General features: G+C 40.4%; 2 protein-coding genes across 2 annotated transcripts; one reads left to right on the top strand and one right to left on the bottom strand.

Annotated features, from left to right (window-relative positions):
* Positions 1-1,766: 1,766 nt before the first annotated feature.
* Positions 1,767-4,439, top strand: LOC116042825 (tumor necrosis factor ligand superfamily member 14-like). The gene is made up of 7 exons (XM_031289231.2): positions 1,767-2,100; positions 2,412-2,681; positions 3,309-3,377; positions 3,474-3,507; positions 3,647-3,718; positions 3,821-4,058; positions 4,225-4,439. Exons 2-7 carry the CDS (start codon positions 2,484-2,486, stop codon positions 4,427-4,429), a joined length of 816 nt encoding a protein of 271 aa, XP_031145091.1. The 5' UTR covers positions 1,767-2,100; positions 2,412-2,483; the 3' UTR covers positions 4,430-4,439.
* An 8,979-nt stretch (positions 4,440-13,418) lies between these two features.
* LOC116042829 lies at positions 13,419-15,808 on the bottom strand. Its single transcript, XM_031289236.2, has 3 exons — positions 15,091-15,808; positions 14,935-14,968; positions 13,419-14,595 (listed from the first exon to the last, which is right to left on the bottom strand). Exons 1-3 carry the CDS (start codon positions 15,328-15,330, stop codon positions 14,213-14,215), a joined length of 657 nt encoding a protein of 218 aa, XP_031145096.1. The 5' UTR covers positions 15,331-15,808; the 3' UTR covers positions 13,419-14,212.
* Positions 15,809-16,076: the final 268 nt, after the last annotated feature.

Genomic DNA, 16,076 nt, shown 5'->3' with positions numbered 1-16,076 from the left:
CGGGAGGACCTTCTCTTTTGGACACACCCATTGACGGATTATGAGACAACATTTTTGCATCTATTTTTAGTCATTTTGTATCTCATTGTAATACTTTTGGGTCTCTTTGTGGATAGACCTATCTGGTTCTACCCAACATATTTTCCAGGATAGGAGAAAAAAACGCCCTGGGTTGTTTGCATCTCTTTACAGTAAAGCAATCACGATCGTCTTGGGCAGCACTAAGCTCCGGACATAGCGACGCTGGCTCTGCAAAATAGTTTCGGGAAAGAACTTGTTTTGGTGGAACATTTGCAGCACGATAAAAGAAAACGCCACATAAAATATTAAATGAAGCTAACTGTTCACACAATACAGTAAGTAAGCTTTTTAAATTGGCTGTTTGTATTCAGTTATACAGTTGCTTTAGGGGTTTCACACATGTCTAGGTCCATTTCCTTTTCTCTGAATAACTTCATTTAACCACAGTGGCCCACCAGGATTGTAGACTTCCGCCTGTCCTCCCTGAGTCTTTATCTCCAATGAACACAGCATGCATTTGTGTGTGTGTGTGTGTGTGTGTGTGTGTGTGTGTGTGTGTGTGTGTTATAGTGTGTGGGTAGTAAGTAAGTCAAAGTGTATTAATTGTAGTTTCAACATGTGGAGTCTGTCATGTCAAACTATCCCCTCCCACAACAAATTGAGTTTCACACTGAACAAAGTGTGACTCATCTCTTTTCGTAATTCAAATACTTCATTGGGTCTTCATTTTACACAGCATTTAAACGGCAGAGAAATAGAAGATATCAAATAGAAGTAGAATATATCAATATTCCACATTGAAACACCACAAGTGAAAAAGATATGTTTAATAAAGAGAGGGAAATGAAAGTATTTCTCAAAATACTTGGTTGAAGTAGAAGAAAAGAAGAAAAAAGAAAGAAAAAAAATCTATAACCAACACAGATTCCCCACATTTCTGTACTTCTGTTAAGCTGTCTCCATATATACGAAAGGTGGCATGACGTTGGTGGGATGTTGCAAGCATAACAAAGCAGGCAAAAGCATGTTGCACAGAAAAAAAGGTGAGGGTGAAAAAAACAAGAATAAAAAGTGAAGCAACTCTTAAACAAACAGTAAAAAAGAAAGCTACATGAGGGCTTGCACTTGAGATGAAACTCAATGAAACTGATGACATTAGTCATCTTCAATCACTGCAGGCTGAAATAAGCTAACGACTAGGAGTCCCCCCCAAAAAAAACATGTTGCTCAAAGCATCATCTGAGACATTTACAAATATGTGAGAAAGCAGTAGCTTGAATGTCTGGGAAGTGGCTTTGTAAATGTCAGCTTAGGGTAGTGTGACACTCTGCTGCATTAAAGTGTAGCTGAATGAGACTGAGGGTGATATAGTGCAAGGCTGTGGCAGCAGTAGCGGTCAAAAGTGCGGGTGTGAATTTATCAACGACCCTGGTGTTGAGGGTACTCAGCCTCACCACCAGCTCTACTGTTGTTTAACATTGCACACTGCACGGTTCAATAGGGTTAAAAATGTGCCAAATGCATGGTTCAGCTGGACAAAACGACAACAGTACAGAAACTGACACAAAAACAAATGGATACAGACACTGAGACAAACAAACCAAAAGTGTTTTAATAGAACATGACAGAGAAAAGGAAGTGTCAGCTGAGGGACGACAACTAGCCTATATTTGTAGGGAGTGTCCCACGCACACGCACACACACTCACACTCACACTCTCTCTCTCTCTCTCTCTCTCTTCCCCGTGTCAACTTCATTTCCTCCTTACATGAGCTTGCTTGTAAAGCAATATTAGGGATAGTTGACAGCAGGCGAGCAAACGCAAGTGGTGAAGGAGCACATAGATCTATACTTGTGGTGTTTTTTTTTTTCTTCTTCTCAGAAAGTGAGACATTTAGAGAAGTCATGATACACAGTGACATATCTGAAATTGATTTTATTGTTATTTCAGTTTAATTGTTTAAGAACATTTTTGGTAATATCCCTAAGGAGTTTCAGAGGAGCGTGTGAAAATTGACCTGTGCGGCTGGATGGTTGGCTGAGCTGTGGGGAAACATCTGGTGCACATTTAAATCGAAGGTAATCTCTTTCTGAACTACCTTGAACAAATAACAATAGGACGTCATTTATTTATTTATTTTTTGAGCGTGTTGAAACTGTCTCTTCTTGTATGCTTGCAGTAGTCAGGTTATGTAGAAATTACTTTGTTTCCCAGAAGCTGGTTGCATTGCATGTACTTATTATAAGCACAGTAGACAAGGCCATGTCTCTGTGTCTCATGCCTGTCTCTCAGTCTGTTTCTGTCTTCTATTTCTTAGTTTTTTCTTGTCTCTCTTTGTTTCTCTTCCCAGTTTCTTTGCTTTACCTAACCCTGACCCTGTCTCTTTCAGTATCCCTTCCTCGCCACCTCAGGCCATTTTACCATTAATCCTAACATCCCAGTTGGAGTGTGATCTGGTGGGATGGCAGAGGGCGGTGTGGGTACATGCCCCCAGGTGTTTGTGGTGGACAGCCAAGCCAACTACGTCTCTGTGCACAGTGGGAAGAAACCAAGATGGGCGAGAGTTGGCCAAAGGTTTCTTCTTCTGATGGTGGGACTTGCCCTGTTTGGACTTGTTATCGAGGGATGTTTTATCTACAGTCTATACAAAAAAACGCAGGTGAGGCTGATGCCTGCATGTGAATTTGTCTGTGTGTGTCTGCGTGAGTAAAGGGAGAAGAGACAGCTTGAAGCACATGGAAATTCCTATCCTCGAGAATTTCCCCATTTTCCTCTACGTCATAACCAGCCACAGACATTAGTGGACAGCTGAACACATTTGTTCGTGGGTTGTTATTTGCTCTTTAAGTTACAGGACCATGATGACAAATGTGTCAAATGGACTCTTTCTCTATAGTTTTACTTCCCTTTCTTTTCTCTCTCAAGAGCAAACCCACAATATAACTTCACTTTTTAAAGAAAGTTTCATAATGCTGTTTATTACACATCTGCCTCAATTATATTGTACACTTTAAATGTTATGTAATATTCACTACAGTTTAAACCTTTACCACCACTGTATTTCTCAGTAGCTAAAAAGACAGGAAGTTGGCATGTAACATTTTGTTACATTATTTTGTTTTAATGTTTATATCACATGAAAACTGAGGCATTCAAATACCTTTATGACCAAATAAAATAATTTTTGAACTATTGACATCTTGCTGGCAAGCACACACAGATTTTGTTACTCACCCATATGATCATTCTGTATTTTTCACCCCCTTTTTTCTTCCTCTCACTGCAGGAATTTTCCCTCTGTAAGTCTCATCCTCTCTGCCAGAACATGTCCAATTCCCAAACATCTGGTCAGCAGGTAAGTGTGGGTGTCCAGTTCACATATCCGTGGCCGCTGTAGAGTCACTGTCGTGCTGCTGTGTGTGTGGGAGTTTTCAGCTTTTTTCTGTTTCAGGGTGGCACCATAATGAGTCAAGTTGGACCTAATGGTAAGGAGTTACTCTCGCTGTCTCTGTAATCATACCTGATTATGATGGGCCACAAATATGAGATTGAGATATTGCACGTGCAAAACCTCACACATTTACGTTGATTGGTTTGATGGTCTGACCCTTCCTTCTTGAACAGAGTCCAATGAGATTCCCACAGTGCGACCACATCTGGAACAGGTCCAACAGAGACCCTTTGCTCAACTGATAGGTTAGAACCCTCTCAACACACAAACCAAAACATTGTATATGATCTTAATGATTAATTTTAAACTATTCTCCTTTATTTTCTTCTTTCTCATCTTGATCCCAGGCTCCAACAATCCTAAAGGGCCGAACAATGTGGTACAGTGGGAACATAAAAATGGCGAAACCATCACCTACAAAATGGGTTACGAAAATGGCCGGTTGTTGGTTGAGAAGGATGGTTACTACTACCTCTACTCCAAAGTGACATTAGATGCCGCAGAAGAGTGTTTGCTTATCCAGCACATGGTCATGAAAGACACCACTGCCTATGATGAATCTATAGAACTTATGAAATCAAAAAGGTTAGTCAGTGTACCACTCCTTCTTTCCTTTGTCGAAGCACATGTGCTTACCAGTGCTTACATGGCTTTAACCAATTTGTAGCTTTAAAGGCAAATTGAAGTCGGTGCTGTCGTTTTTGTGTTGTGGTAAGTTTGCTTTCTGACATATGGGGCATGTTTCCTTTAGTTTCCGCTGCCGGACCCAGAAACCTTCGACTGCAAAGGCTTCAGGTGGGGAAGATCTGTGGAACAGTTTCCTGGCTGGGATCTTCCACCTGCGGAGCGGAGATAAAATTTTTGTCACATTGAAGAATATAGATAAGATTCGTCAAGGACCTGCTGAAAACCTCATGGGAGCCTTTATGATATTTCCAGGCAATATGCAGCAATAATACCTTTGTAATAGACTTTGTACACCGACGCATGTATCATTCCTATTTTGCACCTGACGAATAGCGGACTTTTCCCTCCACAGACTCACGTCGGTAAATTAGGGAATGAACTTGCGCTCCCGGGGGCTCAGAAAACAATTCTGCCACAGACCAGGAAAAACCTAGTCTAAAGTCAGTGGCGCTTATTCAGATGCTATTTTAAGTGCGCATACTTGGTCGTAATGTAGAGTTTGCACGCCGCGCATACACTTTGCTTCTCTCATCTCACGGACCCAGCAGTTCCCATTTTTGCAAAACATACATAAATACAAGGAAAAATATGACCTTGTTTTACACAACATTTCTATGAATCATGGATGTGTTGATGACATAAATGAGGAAATATTAGAGGACTTAAGGAGATGTGATGTTGAACTGCATGTGCCGATGCCACTTAACCCAAATGCCCCATTAACAGCACGGGAGAGGAAGACAGAAGAGCTGCATCGTCTAGTAGTGAGGTAATCTCGGTCTAATGTTAGACTACATTGCAAAAATATCACCATGCATTCATAACCTCGTGATTCAGTAAGAGTGAGGCCAAAACATCGGAAAGTATTTTTTTTTGTGACATTTCTTTATTTACATTTTGTCAAAATGAAAAATCTATAGCAAACGTCGGTCTCCTCGGCTGTGAACTGCTCCTGGTGTGCGCCCATGGCTGTATTAAGAGCATTCGCCTAGCAAATCCGCCATTATAATAGCAATCCGCCATGAAACAAGCGCGCCTGCTTTTAAAGGGAATGTGAGATAACGCTCTGATTGGTTTATTGCACGTTACGCCCAAACCACACCTATGAGTAATGTAGCTACTTCAGACCAACCCATTTTAGATTTGCGTCGGGCGCAAAAGTAATTTATCCCGCCGTTATAATAGCAACAGCGCCCGAGATCCGCCCACAACGCAACTTGCGTTTGGCGTTTGATACTTGCATCATTAAATGTCTCTGTGCTACACCATATATTGTGGTGAATTGTATATATGTCTAACAATATATATAATCTAAATTATACTGTACTCAATGGATGTATTTGAATCCCTTATGAATAAGCCACAAATGGTTGTGATATCATAAAAAGTATCTGATATTCAGATATAATCCTACTTGATAATTTGTTGTATAGATTATTGTGTGAATAAAATACTTTCTTATCAAACAAAAATGTGAGGTGGCATCAGTTCCTGAAAAGGTCATACTGACAGATAAAACAATCAACAAAAAAATGTATTAAATAGATTATCTGTAATACAATGTGAACAGATTTCTATTCTGCTCACATTACAAACTGTGCAAACACATGTCAAACAATGGAACCAACTTGGATAGCTTAAGCACACTGACACAAACCACAGCTGCAGATTTATCGATACACAAGATACACCAACGCCTCTGTGTGTGTGTGTGTGTGTGAAGAGCAGGATGTGGTTGAGTAAGGATGCACCACGGAGAGGATGGAGGGGAAGGGTTGCTGAGGTGCTGAGGTTGGTGTGACTGACTCAGCTCTTCTCGCAGTGTACTGGGGAACGTTTTGCAGACATTGCAGCAGTGTCATATGAGAAAAAAGACATACTGAGGTACAGAAAAGTTAAGTAAAGGAGAGGTCGGCAAACAATGAGGGAATTCTGCCAGGGAATTAGAGTGGGAAAAAAGCACAAAAAGCAAAGCACAACAATGAGAATATAGTGAAGACAGAGGAAACCATGTAGACAGGTACACAGTCAGGTAACCATATGTGTGTGAGTGGAAAGACTGACCTCAGATGCAACAGAGACATTTGGGTCATTTCCTGCTGAGATGCAGATAAACATCTTTGTATCTAAGTGAAACAAACACACAACAGGATAATACTCTTGCAGCTTGAGCATGAAAGCTTTGCACAAGAAGACACCTCATGTCAATTACAGTGTTGGAATATATCAAGTGTATTTGTTCAAGTGCTGTACTTAAGTATAATTTTGAGTTACTTATGCTTTACTTTTACTTTTTGTTTCTATCTTGTGCCACTTTATACCTCTACTCCGACCGTACTTTCTACTCCATTACATTCATTTAACAACTGTAGGTATTAGTTACTTTATGGATTAATATTTAGAATACATCACATACTATATTCATTTCATAAAAGTATATAACTGTTGGGTGTAGATGGGGTGCACTGTTGAGTGCATGTCACACAGTCCTACCGATGGTTTCACACTATCCACTGATCAACAGGTGGCAGTAATGCGTCAACAAAGAAATGGGAAAAAGATAGCTAGATAGATAGATAGATAGATAGATAGATAGATAGATAGATAGATAGATAGATAGATAGATACTTTATTCATCCCAAGGGAAATTTTAGGCATCCAGTAGCTTAGACAAACTTAACACAACAAACACACATACACACATATATCACACATAAAATCACTCACAGAAATTTAAATAGTTAAACATTTGTGAAGTGATTACAAAGGTCTGGTATGGACTGACCATGTGATGCAATGACCATAATAAGGTGCTATGGTAGAGTGTGTGCAATGGTAGTAGTGCAAAAGTGAACAGTGCAGGAATTGAACAGTGCAATAGCTTATTATTAAATATTAGGGACTGTTCGTTATTTAATTAAGGGGCCACCGGAGGAGTTTTGTGGCCTCTAACCTAAAAAGACGTGACCCTCCCCTTGTCAGTAATAATTTTTCTATGACCCTCCAAAACGATTTGAAAAAAAGGAATGACCCTCCCATCACATGCAAGTTTGCACTTAACAAAGAAGTACAGATGCCACTTGTTTTTTACAGCTATAATGTATAAATATAATATGTTTATTTTTAAAGTTTTTAAGTTACATTGTAACAATTTAACAATTCGCCCTTATGAAATCCAATCGCGGCACAGCTGTTTTGGAACACAATAGACAGACTCTTAAATTCAACTAAAATGTAACAGTGAACAATCAGTGTTGGACCTACAGTCTGTTGAGATGCCTCTCCAAACGCAGAAACCAAGCGCAGTCACACCATAAAACATTAAGACAAGTTAAGAAAAAAGATCCGCATTTTGCCGTAATCCAATGACACGAAAAAAAAGTAATCCACAGCGATCAGTAGATCCACAAACAGAGTCACGGTGTATCCAGCAAGGCCGATACGAGCGTCACATTCACCAGCCAGCTCCAAATAGGTGAACGAGGCCTCTCCACTTTGCTGTTTAAACAAAGTGGAATAAATGTGTACAAGTCCAAATCTACACAAAACCCACAATCAATTAGTAAGCTGACATCACATTTATAAACATGGCATTTAGGAAACCTTTATTGCAGACTAAAAAATGTTGGATGACCCTCCCCTCAGCAAAATATAAAAAGACATGACCCGCCCCTATTTTCCTCCGGTGGTCCATTCCATAAATACCGAACGGTCCCTTAACAGAACAATCTACACTCACCTTGAAGATTATTAGGAACACCTGTTCAATTTTTCGTTAATGCAATTATCTAATTAACCAATCACTTGGAAGTTGCTTCAATGCATTTAGGGGTGTGGTCCAGGTCTAGACAATCTCCTGAACTCCAAACTGAATGTCAGAATGGGAAAGAAAGGTGATCTAAGCAACTTTGAGCGTGGCATGGTTGTTGGTGCCAGATGGGCTGGTTTGAGTATTTTCCAATCTGCTCAGTTACTGGGATTTCCGTGCACAACCATTTCTAGGGTTTACAAAGAATGGTCTGAAAAAAGAAAAACATCCAGTATGTGGCAGTCCTGTGGGCGAAAACGCCTTGTTGATGCTTGAGGTCAGAGGAGAATGGGCCGACTAATTCAAGCTGATAGAAGATCAACTTTGACTCAAATGACCACTCGTTACAACCGAGGTATGCAGCCAAGCATTTGTGAAGCCACAACACACACAACCTTGAGGCGGATGGGCTACACCAGCAGAAGACCCCACCGGGTACCACTCATCTCCACTAAAAATAGGAAAATGAGGCTACAATTTGCACAGCTCACCAAAATTGGACCTTTCAAGACTGGAAAAATGTTGCCTGGTCTGATGAGTCTCGATTTCTGTTGAGACATTCAGATGGTAGAGTCAGAATTTGGCGTAAACAGAATGAGAACATGGATCCATCATGCCTTGTTACCACTGGGCAGGCTGGTGGTGGTGGTGTAATGGTGTGGGGGATGTTTTCTTGGCACACTTTAGGCCCCTTAGTACCAATTGGGCATCGTTTAAATGCCACAGCCTACCTGAGCATTGTTTCTGACCATGTCCATCCCTTTATGACCACCATGTACCCATCCTCTGATGGCTACTTCCAGCAGTATAATGCACCATGTCACAAAGCTCAAATCATTTCAAATTGGTTTCTTGAACATGACAATGAGTTCACCGTACTAAAATGGCCCCCACAGTCACCAGATATCAACCCAATAGAACATCTTTGGGATGTGGTGGAACGGGAGCTTCGTGCCCTGGATGTGCATCCCACAAGTCTCCATCAACTGCAAGATGCTATCCTATCAATATGGGCCAACATTTCTAGAGAATGCTTCCAGCACCTTGTTGAATCAGTGCCACGAAGAATTAAGGCAGTTCTGAAGGTGAAAGGGGGTCAAACACGCTATTAGTAGGGTGTTCCTAATAATCTTCAAGGTGAGTGTATAACAGGGAATAAGTTATAAGATATGACCACAGTCCAGATTGTGTAGGAGGGCTAATATAGCCTATAAGACAGTCAGGTGTACAGCAGACAAAGTGATATAATGGTAGGGGCTGAGAGAGACGGGCTCATGCTGAAAAGTCAATTTCTCCCCTCCCCCTTTGTGTAGTATTGAAGAGTTGGATGGCCCTGGGGACAAAGGACCTCCTCAACCTGTCTGTTGAGCATGACAGTGACAGAAGTCTGCCACTGAACATGCTTCTCTGTTTAATGAACGTGCTGTGTAGTGGGTGGTGGTCATTGTCCATGATCACCAGCATCCTACTCATGGTCCGTTTCTCTGCAGTTGCTGTGAGTGACTCCAGCTCAATGCCAACAACGGAGCCAGCAACAACAATGCCAACAAGAAGAAGAAAGAAAACCAGCACGTTTACATGCATGATTTTATAAATACTTTAGAAATTGGCTTTGCAAATGTTTTATGCACCTTTACCTTTGTAAATGCACCTTTAGAGGTGCATTATGGTGTTTCTTTTAAAGGACAATTCCGTGCAAAACGTAACATAAAATATCAGATGTGTACCCACTCTGTCGTTCTCTGGGACATGTTTTCATGCTAACTGAATGTGTTTGTAGCTTGAAAGAAGCTAGCGCGGACCGCTGATTAGCTGACAATGCACAATGCTAGTATTCGGGGCACAGGGAAAGTAAAAACAAATCGCTATTTATAACACTAAAAAGGCTCAAAATATCACCAAACTTCAACAGTAGCATAATGAGGGTCCCTACATGTTAACCGAAGCATTGAGAACATTGTAAGTGTACAGACAGTTTATTGAACAAAGAGCTGCGGGAGCTCCGTGAAAGGGCTACGAGAGAGAGAGAGCTACCGGTAGTCAATGCCGCAACACAGCCTCATACTTCGGGAAACTAGTGGTGTACCTGCGGACATTGTGAAGCTATGGCCACCGAACAGGAGTGTCTGTGTTGCACGGAGTGGGACCTGTTGCGTCGCGACACAGTGTTTTGTACAGTCTGAAGATTTCCCCTCTCTGATAAACAGGGCTGTACTTGAAACTTGTTTCCATGTCCCGAAAATAGATTGGAGACGGCGACCCAGACCGGAGGGACCAGATGGACAGTTATCCACCGAGTAAGTACACTAGACAAGTTATGTTTTACATCGGTGCGATTATTTCAGATACATTGAGCAAATTGCTTTTGATTTTAGTTTGCATTGCCAGCTGTAAGTCATGACTGGTTTTCAAGACGGTGGCGGCATGTAAACATGAACGCGAGTGTCTTTATAATCTTCAATTTCAATATACTGTCTGTACACTTACAAAGTTCTCAATGCTTCGGTTAACATTTAGGGACCTTCATTATGCTACCGTTGAAGTTTGGTGATATTTTGAGCATTTTTAGTGGTACAAAACAGCAATTTGTTTTTACTTTCCCTGTGTCCTGAATACTAGCGTTGTAAGCTAATCAGTGGTCCGCGCTAGCTTCTTTCAAGCTCGAGTGGGTTGATCGAGTGGGTACACATCTGTTATTAACCCCTAGGTTCATTTTGCGGTGGAATTGTCCTTTAAGTGTACAAAAGTTATGTTTACATTCAGTGTTACTCACCAAAAAGCATAGTGTTGGCTGCATTTGCTTCCTCATAAAACATTCGCAAAGCTGATTTTTTTACGTATTTTCAGTCGTCCATTGTTTCTTTACATGTTTACTAGTTTTAGTCTTCAGTGCATTGTTGCATTTCTTGGTGCGTTACCACCACTTGTAGATCAGTTGAATAGTGGGAAACCATTTTTGAATGTGAATCACATCACCTGTGTGCATGTGCACAATACAAACAAAACAAGGGCCCAATAATAATGAAAAAAAAAAAAAAAACGATTCTGTAGCGCTACTAGAGGTCAAAAATAGATTGTTATTTTACTACAACTTGTGGGCAGTGGAAACAAGTTACTAACACAACAATAACATATTATCACCTTTTAAGTACATATAGCAAACGTGTTTGCAAACAGTTGCTTTTTTACACATCCAGCATTTATGGAACAATATCATGTATTTGTGCTTGTGTCCATGATGTATATAATTGCAATAGGGCCAATTCACTCTGTGTTTGGTCTCTACCAAACACATGACGAAAATATATGGCACTTTAGCTGCTAAATATTCCATTATGTTCACCAGCTAATCATCAACCGTGTCTCTCTGCTGTTTGCTGCTCAGTGGAGTTTTTAAGAGCTTTTTGAAGGCAAGGCAAGTTTATTTATATAGCACTTTTCATACACCGAGGCAACTCAAGGTGCTTTACATAATGACATTTAAAAAGACACAGGTAAGTAGAATAAAAGAGTAACCTATAGAAAGAAAAAAAGACAAGATAGATATAAGGCAAATGTACACGTTTTAGTGCAAATCTAGCAGAGAGTGCAATTTCAAATCAAAGTCAGCAATATACATAAGTCTTTAGCCTGGTCTTAAAAGTAGCTACAGTTGGTGCAAATCTGAGATATTCTGTCAGTTTGTTCAAACAGTAGATGGGATTATAAACTAATTGCAGCTTCATCATGTTTTGTTCTGACTACGTCCCACATGACCAAAGAAGTTGGAGGGTTCATATGATGAAGTAGGTCATAAATGTATTTAGGCCCTAAACCATTAAATGATTTATAGACACCCAGCAGTAACCTAAAGTCAATGCTAGAAGTGACTGGTCACCATTGCAGAGACCTGCGTGAGAATTGGTGTGATGTGTTCAGCTTCCTTAGTCTTTGTGAGAACATAAGCAGCGGCACTCTGAATGAGCTGAAGCTGCCTTTGTGCTTCCTTGGAGAGACCTGAGAAAATACCATTACAGTAGTCTAACCCAAAGGTTCTCAATCTTTTTTCAGCCAAGGACCCCTTAACACAGAGAATATACCAGGGACCCCCTTGTGTATGTCACTTGAAAAAATATGACGTAGTCTATTTGTCTTAGTTACAGTATGTGAAAGAACAACAAACGAGATTTTATTAGAAAGATATTAGAGATGAATTAAACATATTTACAGCAGAATTAGATTTGTCAGATTAGAACGTAATCTATGAACTAGTATGAATCTAAAAAAATAAATAAAAAAAGTCAAGATATTTAAAATGCAATGTGTGTCTCTAAAATGAGGAAGTGGTTTTCACAGCTTTGCTGTTGAGCTGCCAGCACAGTGACTCTTTTAAGCTGTGTGACAGAAACATTCACCAAAATAACATGACCTCATTACTGACAAATATTCAGCAAAAATATCTAATCACTTTGTATTACTTCTGGTTTAACTGAAAGCTATTAGCTTATTTGACTCTCTTCTTCATACTCAACCAAAAGTTATTTTCTTAACAAGCGCTGTATATCTGTGAACAGGATGCTGACTGGGATTTTTAACAGGAGAGTGACTCACAGTTGTTCACACTCATGGAGAACACTTCAATGTTGAATGATGTTCAATGATCTTTTCTAACACATTCTAACACATAATAGCACATTTGGGTTTAGATTAACCCCACTTTAAAGCTTGTATCTTTACATACTGCAACTTTTCCTTTATCACTAACCTGAGATGAAGGCATGAATTTGTTTTTCTAAATCCTGTTTAGATATGTATGTACGTTTCACTACATACTTAAGGTGATAATAGGCTGACTTTGTTATTGACTTGATTTGGCTGTTAAAATTGAGATCAGAATCCCTAATAACGCCAATATTTCGGATGTTTTTTTCAAGATGAACGTCCACTTTTAGCCTTTCTTCTTTAGCACCAAAGACAATGATCTCAGTTTAGTCTTTATTTAATAGAAAATTCTGTTTCGTCCAACCATTTATTTGGTCAATGCATTGATGCAGCCTATCTATCGGAGCATAGTCAGTCTGTGAAAGTGCTATAGTGCGGAGTACAAGCTAGACTTTTTCAAATCTCATTCAGCATTTCGTCTTAGATATTTGAGCATTCCTTCTGCTTCGTGTGTGCACTGACTAAATTAAAGCCGTAACTCATACATCATAACAGCAGGTAATGTTCTTTTCACTTGGGGTTATATCACACAGGAGGTGTAATTGTGTTTGTTTGCTGGCCCACATAGAGATTTTTTTTCCAAACCACACTGTTTGGTAAATAAACAGGAAGTGATGTACATCCAGTTCCCGGTATGGGTTGCGTAACAGCAAGGAACTTTCCCTGACCTAAACCTTTCATACGTCCAACTTGTAACTTTGTCACAATCACTTTCACACTCGTCATTTGCCACTCACACCAAAATGATCTCAGTGTTCACCATTTCCAAGTTTAATATGGATAACAATAAAATACATTTACCAATGTGTAGTTTGTCCATAGGACTTACAGTACATATCTTTCAAAAACAAAACATTTTCTCCATTCATGAGTCCACATATTAAAGATATTTTAGTCATTCTGGTTATGTTTTGATTACAGACGGATCATTTTTATGGGACCTTGTTTCTGTAAAAGTGCAGAGTGTTACTCATCACTGAAGAGATTAAATGACTTCACTTTAACTACACTAGATCTTAATGAGGTCTCTGAGGAGCTTGTTGGGGTTTTGGAGCAGAACACAGCAGACACATTTTTGTAAGCCTAAACTATATGCCCTCAGCCATTTATGAAATGAAAACTGAGCTATAAAGTCAATGTAGGCTAATTCAACTTGCAACATATTGCACATGAACATGAATGTAGTGATATCTACATCAAAATAAAGGTGTATAAAATATTTATATAAATAGTTCCAAATAAATACATCATATACAAAATAACATATTTACACGTATGCAGAATGAGGTGAGTGTCCAGTCTTTTTCATACGCTGTTTGCATCATCATAAATGCAACTTCTCTTTAGATTCCACCTTAAAATCCTGATAAGCTTCATTGTCTTAGTTTGCAAGAAATCTGGTCATAGCTTTGAAAATGGCACGTGCCTGCCCATTTTCACCTACTTGGACTTTAAGTAAACAAAAACGAGTGTTGTTCTTTAGTTACGGCCCAAAGGTCATGGGGTGGATCTGCATCATGATGACAGATGTACAATGTCCATATTAGTCCACAAGGAACATCCCAAATTTTGAGCTGCTCAGCTCCAGTTTCCAGTCCTGCAGTCCCTTTGGTACAATCATCTGAGTGAACAGTTTCTGTCCATTGAGCTGGCTCACTGTCCAGCACTTCCTGCTCACAGGTTTTGAATCTGCCACAGCCGGAAGCTCCACCTCGCAGGTGAGCTTATCGCCCACATTCACGCTGACGATGCCTGCGTTGCAGTCGTAGATGCAGGTGAGGTTGAGCTCAATGTATATGAAGTAGGTCCCCTCCTGTTCGGCCTTCAGCCAATGCTGCTTTGCATCAAACAAGAAGTTGCTTCCTACCGACTCCCTGGTAGCGTAGTGGACTGGAGCCCAGGGCATGGTGGAGTTCTTCAACTCACCTGCAGGAGAAGACAAACACATCTAATTTAGATGATGTATACACAGAGCAACAACAGGCTTGATAGTTACATTCCGTTCTGGCATTGTCTGGCCGTAAGTCTGACATGATTAAGGACAGCTAAAAATAACTAAATCTTTTTCATGTCATTTTAGTGATGCAAATGAAGGATCTTTAAAATTTGGAAATTACACTGTCTATGGAGAGAATAAAAGTTCTACATTATGGCTCTAAAGGAAGACACCATTCTCATCTCCATACTCAAACAGTTTGCATAATTTTGTGAATCTGTCACTAAACATGTATGTTATGTGGCTGCTTTAAATAAAAGCGGACTTACTTGAGATGGCTTGCAAATAGGCAAAATTCTCCATCTGTTGACAAAATCGAAAATACATGGATGATTAAAATGTGCAGAGGACGGATGGGTCAAACTGTAAATAGGAGAGGAAAAAGGTGATTGTTCAGATTGTAATAACAGGAGTCATTTGTTTACCTTGTATGCTGGGTCTCCTGACAGCTTCGACTTTTCAAACTCACCATGCGTACGCGGGAGTTTGGACTGCAGCTCGGACCGCAGCTCCATCACAACCATAAGTCCGCCAGCAGCCACAGCTGCCACTGTCACGAACAGACAAATGATTGAACCGACGAGAAAAACGTCCAGGCAGCTTCCACGGCGGCGGCCGCTGTTCTGAAGAGACTCAATGTCCATTTCTTTATCTTGATGTCCCATCAATCGGCAGGATGCCTGAGCTTCAGGGAGACTGTTCAAACCGTCCAGTTTTTAGACTCAGTGAACAAAAGGCTTTAGAAGTTGTAAAGCTCCAGGTGTTTGGGGGTTTACCTCCACAAAGATAGTCCTCTTAATATCACACAGCCCAGTCCGCGTCTTAATGTGAATGTCGCGTCTGTGAGCACCATGATGGCTTTTTATAGTATGCAGTAGCCTACTATACACACAGTTTCAGACACGGAGGAAAAACGCGGAAGTCATGGATTTCCCTCTCGCCTCCGCTGCATGAATGCGAGTTGAGAAAACGAGACGCAAGACTTTCCACGGCTCTCCCTGCGATTGCGCAAAATGCTGTGCGGTGGAAAACGAAAGGGAGAGAAAATGCGCATCCACCAGCCTCACTATTCCGAGAGAGTCAAAAGCTCGGCCTCTTCACTTTGAACTTCACACGCCTGACAAAAGTGGCACAATGGAGATAATAAAAACATAATGTGAAGGTGGACTTGATTCCCTTATTGGAAAAGTATTTTTGGCAAGTACATGTATGTGTGGGATGCAATGGGATAGGGTGGGACATTTGTCAAGAGTATATTTCATCATCAAAGCTCACAGCGTCACTCCTCCAGGTTTATATTGGCCTACCTGATGTAATTGTGGCACAACTACGTGCCAGGTTGTGTGTTTTAAGCCCCCTACGTCTCTGGGATTAGGCTTATGGTTATGGTTATGGTTATGGTTATGGTTAA

Source organism: Sander lucioperca, chromosome 4 (assembly GCF_008315115.2).
Source record: "Sander lucioperca isolate FBNREF2018 chromosome 4, SLUC_FBN_1.2, whole genome shotgun sequence".
NCBI lineage: Eukaryota > Metazoa > Chordata > Actinopteri > Perciformes > Percidae > Sander > Sander lucioperca.
This window is presented reverse-complemented; position numbering and strand designations above follow the sequence as displayed.

Coding starts and splice junctions, on each gene's coding strand:
- LOC116042825 (XM_031289231.2), top strand. CDS start 2,484: ATGGCAGAGGGCGGTGTGGGTACATGCCCCCAGGTGTTTGTGGTGGAC. Junction 3,508..3,646: donor GAGTCAAGTTGGACCTAATG/GTAAGGAGTTAC, acceptor CTTCTTGAACAG/AGTCCAATGAGATTCCCACA. Junction 4,059..4,224: donor GAACTTATGAAATCAAAAAG/GTTAGTCAGTGT, acceptor TGTTTCCTTTAG/TTTCCGCTGCCGGACCCAGA.
- LOC116042829 (XM_031289236.2), bottom strand. CDS start 15,330: ATGGGACATCAAGATAAAGAAATGGACATTGAGTCTCTTCAGAACAGC. Junction 14,969..15,090: donor CAGGAGACCCAGCATACAAG/GTAAACAAATGA, acceptor TTTTGTCAACAG/ATGGAGAATTTTGCCTATTT. Junction 14,596..14,934: donor CTATTTGCAAGCCATCTCAA/GTAAGTCCGCTT, acceptor CTTCTCCTGCAG/GTGAGTTGAAGAACTCCACC.